Source organism: Plodia interpunctella, chromosome 14 (assembly GCF_027563975.2).
Source record: "Plodia interpunctella isolate USDA-ARS_2022_Savannah chromosome 14, ilPloInte3.2, whole genome shotgun sequence".
Lineage (NCBI taxonomy): Eukaryota > Metazoa > Arthropoda > Insecta > Lepidoptera > Pyralidae > Plodia > Plodia interpunctella.
The window spans coordinates 1,004,651-1,017,119 of record NC_071307.1 but is presented as its reverse complement, the minus strand read 5'-3'; the positions used below and the strand labels follow the sequence as shown (position 1 = coordinate 1,017,119).

General features: G+C 35.7%; 1 protein-coding gene across 5 annotated transcripts in view; it reads left to right on the top strand.

Moving 5' to 3' along the window:
- Shaw (Shaker cognate w) overlaps positions 1 to 12,469 on the top strand; it is a 91,287-nt gene that overhangs the window by 69,185 nt on the left and 9,633 nt on the right. For all 5 annotated transcript variants that reach the window (XR_008405296.2, XM_053755051.2, XM_053755050.2 and 2 more), the window contains one exon: positions 7,630 to 7,747. Coding sequence is in view for 4 of the 5 variants with exons in the window: in XM_053755051.2 (XP_053611026.1) it covers positions 7,630 to 7,747 (118 nt within the window). In the remaining variant the exon portion in view is untranslated. The remainder of the gene's footprint in view (positions 1 to 7,629; positions 7,748 to 12,469) is intronic.

The following is a 12,469-nucleotide window of genomic DNA, read 5'->3' as shown; positions in this document are numbered from 1 at the left end:
ACTATGCAGTGAAATTTGGTACATACGTAGAATATAACCTAAAATAACACTTAGGGTACATTTTTCCCGAAATCCCACGGGAGCAAAGCCCCGGAGCGCAGCTAGTACGATATAATTTTAAGTTGGACGTCAGAAAGTAGCAGTGAAAGTCTCAGTAAATGCTTAGACTTTGACAAAAATTTCGGTTCAGTCCGGGCAACATGAGATTTTCGGGAACCAATAGTTTTTACGTCAAAATGTATTTGGAAAATTTATATTTCTTTTACGTAAGCACGTGACTGGCGCTTTTTATTTTCTGTTATAAATTTGGTCGATTACTATATACGAGTATGTACTCGCAAGAACTCGAGCTAAGTCAATCTGTTGCAAATTCGCCACTTTTATCATACATAATAGATTGATATAATGCAGTTGACTGGGGCTATATTCGATTTCTCATGACGTGAGTGAGTTGCTACCAACTTGTAATTTTCGTATATTGAATATGAATTTGCCTCTCGCCTTCGAATGGTTACAATTTTGAAAAAGAAGACATTTTTGGCAATAGAATGAAAGAAAAAACGCATAATTATCCCAAAAGACTTGACGTAGATAACACTGAACATATCCTACAAACATTATAAATGCGAAAATTTGTGAGGATGTATGTGTGTGTATGTTTGTTACTCTTTCACGCAAAATCTACTGCACGGATTGTTATGAAATTTGGTACACGGGTAGAATATAACCTGGAATAACACATAGCGTACTTTTTATCCCAGAATTCCCACGGGAGCGAAGCCCTGGGGCGCAGCTAGTAAAAGTATATATAATATACTAAAATGGTCTTCAATACTAATGAAAAAGGTTTACCATTGGCTCACTAGCTGATAAATCATCGGAACACAAGTTTGCTCACATTATATTTCCTGTGATAAAAGTGGGATTAGAACCTGGGACCTTTTCATTCACGGGTCCTAACCATTAGATCACCACCGCTTTCACCTACCTTCTCTCATTTTTCGTTTACCCATTACACTCTGGGCTGTGACGCCGCAAAGCCTGTGATGAACCTGTGATTTTGGGACCGGCCTGCTTGACGTCAGAAACGCTATCATTATCTTTCTGATGTTAACGTAAGTTAACTTTTCTCGCCTCATACAACAAATAATCTACGCCAGCACCGTATACTTTATAATGTGCTATTTTGGGTTGAAATTCAGCTGTTTATTTTGTGACGGTCTATAGTTTCTGCCCGACTACGCCCATGGCTGGGTCAAAGACTTTATCACTTGGTCTGATTATGCGACCTAATCTGTCATATCGATTTGTTACGGTTTACGGTTAGCACAGTGAGTCGCTAATGTTGGTAATAGATTAATTTAAATTGGTTTTGTAATTTTAGTAAAGGGCTAACTTTTCGTTTTTTGTTCGCTTTTCACACATTATAATTTGTTACGATATTATCTTAGAATACATATCTATATAGTACATAACAGACCACAACGTTTGCATTAATAACCTATAATGTATAATATAGATTGTTGTGCTAATTGTGTGGTACCAAATAAATAGCTTTTCTTTCTTTATATATAAAAAAGAACATAACTTATAATATATAAGAGAACATTTCAAACGAAATCATACGGTTAAATTTTTATAGATTTCTATAAAAATTTAACCGTATGATTGATATTGAACCGATTGACAATGACAGCAAGTTAACAATGAATTCGAGTTTAGATTACAGATTGTCAAAATCAAAAATCACAATCAATCCATAAATTCCAATCCCTTTAGATTTGAGTTGAAAATTGCCACTTTTTCACTTTAGCAAGGTGATTTGTCTCCAGTCTTCCCAAATGGTTATAATTCAGCTAGAATTAATCCTATGAAAGAACATTTCAGTACCATTAATTATAGGTTTGCTAAGTTATGTTATAAAGTTATTATATATATTCAACTAGCTGTTACCTGTGGTTCCGCTCATAAAAAGCCTATCACACTCTCCAGCTCTCCAAAAATCACCAATCAATCTGTTAAAAAGAAAAGACAAGAAGGGCCAGATAAAGGAGAAAGTAATAATTAATTTCGTACAGTTAGATCAATACGATGGCAGAAAATGGAAACAGCAGATGGAATGAACTACATCGACAAGAACGATGTTCTTAAAATGTTGAATGTAAAGCTAAAAGCCCGTGACTCCGTCCGCAGTATAAAAAACCTATGTCACTCACCAAGACACCAAAAATCAACACAATCAATTGCTCTGTTCTAACGTGAAAGAAGGACAAACACCTTTTTCACATGGTATTTTTAGAAAAGAACAAATGAATGAAATTGATTTAGAATTTTAAATTAATACCTGTCTGAAATAATAAAGACGCCATACCCATTTGAATTTGTCAAATAAAACGTGAAACCTGTGAAAGCTTTACTTTACTCAGTTCTTTTGATTTCAAAGGATTCCATCCCAAATTGTTTGGCACGGAAGAGTGCGTTAAAAGTATATTCATGTTTTGTTACGCAGTATATTTAATATTGCTTGTATTTTTTGTATTTTAATTTGAACACATACGTGCGGTTGATTTTTATGGAGAAAAATATCTGTTATACATATTTAACCGACGTCAATAAAGGAGTTTCTCAATACGTCGCAATATTTTTTTTGGAGAACTTCTTTAGCGGCGCTGTGCACTTTTTGTGATGGGTAAAAAATCTCGCGTCAGGACAGGATGAAAACTCGTAAGCCGTCAAAAGTGCACAATGTTCCCTCTGCCGGCAGTTCCGGAGTGCAACCCGTTTTTTTATAGCCTTATGAATTAGCTTTTACTTACCACTCGAGTTACAATACCTTTTTTATTAATTCCCGTGGGAATTTTATAAATCCTCTTTTAGTGCACCTACATACTAAATGTCGTGTCAAAATGTTACTTCATGCTTAGAAATTCTTCAAACAAAAATCTAAATATAATACGACTAAATATTGTTTATTATTTTTAAGATTGTAGGTTATTTATTAAATTTGTATTCACATTTTAAATGTATAAAATACACAGAAGAATTAACTTACTTATGTCAGACACAAATCAAGTTAACTAAAATCGAAGCCACGTATTTACTTACCCAAGCCACTTCGGCTCAAATTAATTTCATTGATAGCGACTGTTCCTAACTAATACCAAACTTGGGGTAACCTCGACAAGTTTGTGTATTTGGGTCAACACGGCAGTTAAAGGACTTCTACTTAAACGTCCAGTCTCGAACTGTAGACAAAAGATTTTATTGGATTTTACGTTTCAATATTGAATACAAATTACAACAGTAATTAGAACACATGTATGCGTCTTATAAATAATCACCCGCATCGAGCCAATGTGCCGAGATTGGTGGCAGCATTTCCCCGCTGAACTGCCAGAACTTTTTAAATTAAATTTTGTCGGAAATTTCATCGCGTCTATTCGAGACAACTCACTCCCATCGATATCCAGGAGCATGCTTTTCGCAATGCCAGTAGTCTGTAGCGTTGAGGAATACTATGCAGTGAAATTTGGTACATACGTAGAATATAACCTAAAATAACACTTAGGGTACATTTTTCCCGAAATCCCACGGGAGCAAAGCCCCGGAGCGCAGCTAGTACGATATAATTTTAAGTTGGACGTCAGAAAGTAGCAGTGAAAGTCTCAGTAAATGCTTAGACTTTGACAAAAATTTCGGTTCAGTCCGGGCAACATGAGATTTTCGGGAACCAATAGTTTTTACGTCAAAATGTATTTGGAAAATTTATATTTCTTTTACGTAAGCACGTGACTGGCGCTTTTTATTTTCTGTTATAAATTTGGTCGATTACTATATACGAGTATGTACTCGCAAGAACTCGAGCTAAGTCAATCTGTTGCAAATTCGCCACTTTTATCATACATAATAGATTGATATAATGCAGTTGACTGGGGCTATATTCGATTTCTCATGACGTGAGTGAGTTGCTACCAACTTGTAATTTTCGTATATTGAATATGAATTTGCCTCTCGCCTTCGAATGGTTACAATTTTGAAAAAGAAGACATTTTTGGCAATAGAATGAAAGAAAAAACGCATAATTATCCCAAAAGACTTGACGTAGATAACACTGAACATATCCTACAAACATTATAAATGCGAAAATTTGTGAGGATGTATGTGTGTGTATGTTTGTTACTCTTTCACGCAAAATCTACTGCACGGATTGTTATGAAATTTGGTACACGGGTAGAATATAACCTGGAATAACACATAGCGTACTTTTTATCCCAGAATTCCCACGGGAGCGAAGCCCTGGGGCGCAGCTAGTAAAAGTATATATAATATACTAAAATGGTCTTCAATACTAATGAAAAAGGTTTACCATTGGCTCACTAGCTGATAAATCATCGGAACACAAGTTTGCTCACATTATATTTCCTGTGATAAAAGTGGGATTAGAACCTGGGACCTTTTCATTCACGGGTCCTAACCATTAGATCACCACCGCTTTCACCTACCTTCTCTCATTTTTCGTTTACCCATTACACTCTGGGCTGTGACGCCGCAAAGCCTGTGATGAACCTGTGATTTTGGGACCGGCCTGCTTGACGTCAGAAACGCTATCATTATCTTTCTGATGTTAACGTAAGTTAACTTTTCTCGCCTCATACAACAAATAATCTACGCCAGCACCGTATACTTTATAATGTGCTATTTTGGGTTGAAATTCAGCTGTTTATTTTGTGACGGTCTATAGTTTCTGCCCGACTACGCCCATGGCTGGGTCAAAGACTTTATCACTTGGTCTGATTATGCGACCTAATCTGTCATATCGATTTGTTACGGTTTACGGTTAGCACAGTGAGTCGCTAATGTTGGTAATAGATTAATTTAAATTGGTTTTGTAATTTTAGTAAAGGGCTAACTTTTCGTTTTTTGTTCGCTTTTCACACATTATAATTTGTTACGATATTATCTTAGAATACATATCTATATAGTACATAACAGACCACAACGTTTGCATTAATAACCTATAATGTATAATATAGATTGTTGTGCTAATTGTGTGGTACCAAATAAATAGCTTTTCTTTCTTTATATATAAAAAAGAACATAACTTATAATATATAAGAGAACATTTCAAACGAAATCATACGGTTAAATTTTTATAGATTTCTATAAAAATTTAACCGTATGATTGATATTGAACCGATTGACAATGACAGCAAGTTAACAATGAATTCGAGTTTAGATTACAGATTGTCAAAATCAAAAATCACAATCAAATCATTTATTCAGAAATTAAGCCTTCACAGGCACTTTTTGTAACGTCATATTCTAAATTAAATGATATTTACCAAAGGTACAAACTACTAGCATTTCGGAACGACCACTGCTGAGAAGAAATGCCGAAAGAAACTCGTTAAAACAGTGTTGGTCCCTATTATGCTAGAAGAGCTTACCATTTTTCAAATATAAATTTATGTATAATTTTTTATCAGTAATATAACAATGTAAGTACACAATAAAGTACATGATCAAATGGTATACTGAAACATATCATTGTGATCTGATATGTGCTGATGAAAGGAAAAAAAATATATGTATAATTAACCAAACAAAAAAAACTTGCTCAAAAAAAGAACAAAAAAAGATTGCACAATAGTCTGGGGTACCCAGATCGTATTGACCGCTGCGAACGCGTGATATAACAATTTTTCAAATTTTTACAAAGGCAAGAATTAGTTTTACTATCTGACTATGATAGGTATTTAAAATAATTAATCTGAACTATGCTGATGTTAATTTGATGGAATTGATTCTTTTCTCAAGAAAATTGACGGTTTGATGGAATTGATTCTTTTCTCAAGAAAATTGACGGGTCGTAATGACAGCGCGGCGGCAGCGATCGAAACGCTCTGAGAACCACCTCTAATACTTGAACTAAAGAAAATCGGAAAAATTAATTAAAAAAGAAAATATAAGTAAGATTATAATTACTAGTTGTTCGCCGCGAACGTAGACCTCGCGAACACAAATTTTTTTTTTACAAATTTTGTGAATATTTCAAACACCACTGAACCGATTTTGTTGTCCTATGAACTTAAAAATTATATTGATAGATCCTGTATACCTTTTAAATTTCATCAAAATCAGACCAACGGTTCGAAAGTTATCGCGTTACATACATACATACAAAAAATGTATTTTTGCCCCAAATTTAATAGGCGTCGCTTGCTGCGCTCGCTCGAGCAACTAACTAAAATTGCTTTGGCTAATTTTGCTATAATTGTATTGTATAAATTTGAGGTTATTGTGAGGTTGACATTGTCATAACCTGACGACGTACAATAGACGGACACGCGACACGAAAACCTGAATGGTTACTAGGTAACAATAAACTGATAAATTAGATGGTATCAATAAGACCTGTTTGGAATTTGAATTCATGCTGTATAAATTAATTTCAGACGAAAAATTTCTGAATTGCGCGGTACATTATATTATATTAGATATTACCCGCGGCCTCGCCCATGTCAAATTTGGTAATATCGCGTCTTTTAATCAACGCAACAAAGCATTTTATTCTGCCCTTATTTACTACAAAGAGTATATTTACCAATTTTCAACTTTTTATCTTGAAAATTGTAGTAAATCCCATACAATATTTCACCCCCCCCCCTTTGAAGGGGTTGAGGCCTTATGTTCAGAAAAACATGAAACCTGTATAATAGGTACAATATGAACTCTGTCGGGTATTTGCAAGCAATAATATGGAACGGCGGATTTAATATAACATTTAAAATTGAATCCATTCATCCCCTTCGGGTAGACTCTTGTCACACTCACCTACACTCCCCAGGTAAACTGGATGCCAAATTTCAGTTTCCTACGCCCAGGCTGTGCGTTGTTTGTCAGTCAGTCACTCAGTAAGGCATGAGTTTTATATACATAATATATTTTGATTTTTCCCCGTCCATTGGGAATGCTACTATTAGGCAAAAATAGTTGATAGGCATTAGCTGTCTAAGCTATTTGTCTCACGCGACATCTATGGGAGCATAAGAAAACCTCTATTATAGAGAACTTTTACTGATGACACGATTGAGCAACAACAGTTGCATGCCATCGCTCACCTAGGACATTATTTCCTCACATTATAAAACAAAGTACTCTACCGTGTCTGCCTGTCTGTCATTCGCGATAAACTCAAAAGCTACTGCACGGATTTTCATGCTGTTATCACCCATAGATAGAGTGATTCCTGGGGAAGGTTTAGGGGTACTATTTGTTATGTTTTTACCCGAGTGAAGCCGGGACGGGCCGCTAGTTAAAGATTAAGAATATAAATATGTATTTTTGACCGAGCGAACGAAGCCTACAAGTTAACTTGGGGCAAAAATATTTTTTTTGTATGTAACGCGATAACTTTCGAACCGTTGGTCTGATTTTGATGAAATTTAAAAGGTATGTAGGATCTGTCAATAGAATTTTTAAGTTCGTGAGGCATCAAAATCGGTGAAGTGTTTTTGAAATATTCACAATTTTGTAAAAACTCATAATTGTGTCCGCGAGCTGTCTAAGTTCGCGGCGAATAACTAGTCTAGTTTAATGACGAGATAACACAACACCCTTATTTCCCAGGACGGGTAAACTCCACTACCCTACGGATGTGTGCGGACCCTTGTTTGAAGAAGAGCTGGAATTTTGGGGCCTCGATGCCAATCAGGTGGAGCCATGCTGTTGGATGACATATACACAGGTTAGTCTACCATCTCTGTCGCGCGTGAGCCGTGTGACTGAGACAAATATGTGTAAGCCACTCTTTGAAAACCTTCTTATGTTTAAAATATTATAATAATGTTCAGCACTTACCAACGAAAAGATCATAAAATCTCTTGTTCACTCATGATCATGTAATTTAAGAGCGACGCGGTCATAAGTCGGTGTGGTGCGGTATGGTCGGTGTTCCTTCCATTGTTCTTTCTCCAAAGTCAACTTCTTTACATCTTAATACGACACGACACACACTTTTTCTTTAATTTGCCTGGTGTAACTATCTCTTGGTCTTCCTGGGCCCCTTCTTCCTTCCTGTCTACCTTTCTTCATGTTTCTTTTTTCTCCAATACGGTTAAGAACTATTCGTTGCTTCGATTCTTCCATTTCAGCAAATCCTTCAATCTTCCAATCTATTTTATATATAGATTTATTTATATTATTAATCCTAGCAACCGAATAGATACGTGAACCGAACCATACGTGTACCTTTTTTATTGAACATCATTTATCATTCATTGCCGTTTAGCAACTTGACTAATTAGCTATAACTTGTTACAGTTGTATGTAATTTATAATATCAAATCATTTATTCAGAAATTAAGCCTTCACAAGCACTTTTTCACGTCGTATTCTAAATTAAATGATAGAAAGAAACTCATTCAAACAGTGTTGGTATCATGCCAGAAGGGCTTACCAATTTTTAAATATAAATTGTAATATAACAATGTAAGTACATTATATATATATATATATATATATATATATATCTCGAGCTGACCAGTTCTCCCGGCTGAAACATATGATTGTGATCGAGTGCTGATGAAAGGAAATATATATATATATATGTATAATTAACCAACTTTTAATAAGAGATCGAGCTGACCAGTTCTCCCGGCAGCACCCGTTCACGATTTATTGTAAATAAGATGTATTTATAACAACACTAATTTCAATGCATGTATATACGTACAATTGATCTAATAACGAATTCACTGGTTTTGATTAATATCCATTAACCTCTTGTTTTAACGGTTTGTATTTTACTCCAAAACACATCGAAACAAAAAGGCCAATAACCTCATGACAATCACGGGTCACCGGCGTCACTTACGCAGAGCTTTTTCGGCAAAAGTTTTCTCGTTGAAAGCACACATGTCCAGTTTTTACGAGCGCACATGTTGGATATTAAATTCGTTTGCAGTCTGTGATTTGTTGTCATGTTTTGTTTTGGTCTTGTATTTGCACGTTCTTTCTTCTTCATAGTCGTATTCCTCATGGCTGAGGATCGTGATCATCATCATGGCATGAAACACACACAACAACTTTCTTGGCATTATTAATGGAGTGGTTTGCCATTGCCTTCTCCATTTCACACAAGTTAATAATCAACCAGTGTGCAGGTTTCCTTCACCGGAAGCAAGTGTTGGTCGATGAAAACTACTATACATGAGTTAGATTGGTATGCAAACTCATGTGGCACGAGAAGGATTCGAACCTGGGACCTTTCGATCTACAGGCGAAGACGCCCGTCTTAACCATTACACCACCATCACACGTTCATTACGAGTTTGAAAAATAAATATATAAATAAAAAATAAATAAAAAACAATTTTGATACGTTATCGTTTATCACATTTGAGACTGTGACGCTGCGAAGCCCGAGGCCCGTTTGAAAAAAAAATACGAAAAATTTACAGGTTTGACTGTTATTTTATGTAGCTTCCCTGACGTCCCTCATTCGCCTCGTACGACATCCGTTGGTGGATATGGAGTGGTCCCTAGAGCAAGACCACACACCACAATAGCTGCTTTACAAATTGTGACGCGTCGAAGCCCAGAAATGTAATACCATAAAATTTGAAAATTAATTGATTCTGTGTTCGGTTCAGTTTATTCGGCAACCAAGATTTTTGGGTCGACAAAACAAACGCCTGAACTATATAGACTAGGAGCCATCTAGCAATTAACTGTAACAACAGAACCGCATTCAGTAGTGGGCCTAAGTCAACACTTTGAGGAGCACAATTAAAACGGCCAGCCATTTACCGCAAATACCATTACAAACAGACTACCAAGGCTTGCCTGTTTTATTATTACGCAGTGTAAATGAAAAGAGATTCAGTTAAGATCCATAAACGGCAGGCTTACCATCAACTTTTACGGAACGATTCAAATGAATCGCATTCATACAAAAAATTAACTCGATGGTACGAATTTGCGGTGCAGTTCAGTTTAGGTCTCGTAGTGGATCGCGTTAAGAGATGATGGTAAGCCTCCAGGGGGCTACCATGAAACATAAAACACGTAGCGCGACGTTGCGTCCACACGTGTACTCATTTGATACCTTGCATATACGCACGTATATTTTGATGAAATTTGTAATAGATAAATAGTTAATGATCCGAGGTCAAACATAGGCTACCGCGGGCGAAGTTGCAGACAACAGCTTGTAGTCTATATTGTAAACTTTATCAATATTAGTTTGGTAAAATTGTTGTTCAATTGAGCTTCCAAAATATACCTATGCATCGACCTATAAAAGGTGGGAATAGAAGAAGGAATTGTAAAATTTTAGAGTAAATAAATCTCAACCTCATAAATCAACTCACGCTTGGCAGATTTCCTCTTAGGTATATGCCGCAATGCACAAATGCTCAGGTGCGCAGGTACCAATATTATACTAACCGTATGACGTACTTGGATTGTTATATTATGCAATACAGACAGATATCGTTCATTCGTTATAATATAGCATTATATTTTATCAAGCTCGTTAGGCAAATAATTTGTGTTGGATTCTAAACGGCCTTTCAATATTTGATTACATTTAAAGCAAATTAGATCGAGGCCATTGCCATGAAATATGTCATGTTGCACCGACGCAGCACGTTGTGTATCCGTTCTGCGTTGTTTTAAGTTTGGACACTGACGTGCGTTGACATACATCGTCAATCTTTATACAAAAAGTCGATGGACGTCAAAACAACAAACTAAGCAATAGAGCCGCGCTCTTTGCAGACCGTTCGTAATTGTCAGCTCTCGTCTTGTCAATGTAAATAATATCTACAGACTACGGTTTAAAGTCATTTTTCAATGAACGACCGGATGGGAATGGTTCAATAGTAGTGTACTATGACCATTTAAACTGCAATAAAATAATTATTTTCACCAGAATGGTTCAGGTAAATAATTTGGGCACTTCCACAAAAATACTGTCTGTCAAGAAAGTGAAAAAAAAAGTGAGCGCTGTCTCCTGCTGGCTGGCAACACAGTGTTTATCAACCAATCTTGACCATTCTATTTGATATTGCAATGGCAAAAAATGTATTTTAAAATCACTTTTATTCTTTTCTTGACACTCTGCATGCGCGTTTCACGCTTTGTAACTTTTTCTTAATTACCAAATAACATTAATCCTAACTAACATTAATATGCGAAAGTAAGCTTGTTTATTAGTTACCTTTTCAAGCTCTATCTACACAACCAATCTTCTTGAAATTTTGCATACATGTAGTTTAAAGTATGGAGAAGAACATTAGGGTACAGTTAATCCCGGGAAATTAACGCGTGCGAAGCTGCGAGCAAAAGCTAGTAATATATATCACTGTGCCTACAAAGATATTTCGTTCACAAAAGATAAATTTGCCTTTTCCAATATTGATATGATAGCAAACAACAGTACGTGACCAACCCTCGGCACATTCGTTCCTGGTTCGCAACGTGACTGCTGAACAGATCTATTTTATTTGTTAGTTTTAAGCCTTTTAGGATTCCAAATCTCAAAAAGTAATAACAGAACCCTTTTAGAACCACCGTTAACAAATCGTTCCGTCTCTCCGTCAGTCTCTCTCACTAATATATTAACCTGTGGTCTCTCTGTAAATCCGTTTGTTTGTAAACCTGTCTCTCCAACACAAAATTTTATTTTTATGTAATCGGATAAAAAATAAAATATTAAGCCACTGAGAAATATCACTTTGAAATAAAAAAATAACTAAATTTATTTCAACATACTTACGAGTATTAGTTCTGCAACCTCAACATTTTAAAATAATGACGTAAAATCGGAATTCATTGAATTCGCACACGTATTAATATTTTGCGGTGTGTCTGTGGGAATCCAATAATGATTTCAATATCCGGTCGCATTAATTAATCTCTCTGTTCGCTAAGTAATATTTCAATTTATTTGAAATTTTAAATAATAATACTCTGATTATTAGACTATCGGCTGATAGGTGAAAAGTTTCTTCTATATACCTAGATTTAACAACAAAAAAAACCCTTTCAGACTAAACAACTTTTACTAATGCGCCATTTCTAGAACTGTGTCGCATATCTCTCAGGGTGCGTTGCATTAGAAAAACTTGAAACTGCGCAAATAAACGCGAAGTACGCTATTTAAAAGACGGCGGCGCGACGCTAAAGTTAATGTTAAACTTGACTGAATCAACCATGAATTTCTATCATCATCAATCATAGAGAAATCAGAATCATAGAGAAATCTACTAATACTCACCTACTAATTCAATGGAATCAACACACTCTCAGAGGTCAACACCAGATATGACACTATAGGTCTGTCCCGGCTTCGCTCGGGTAAAACCATAATAAAAAAGTTACCTATGTCACTCCAGAAGGTTTCGTTAATCTCTGTGCCAAATTTTATCTGGTACCTAGTTTTTGAGTTTATTCATTACAAACA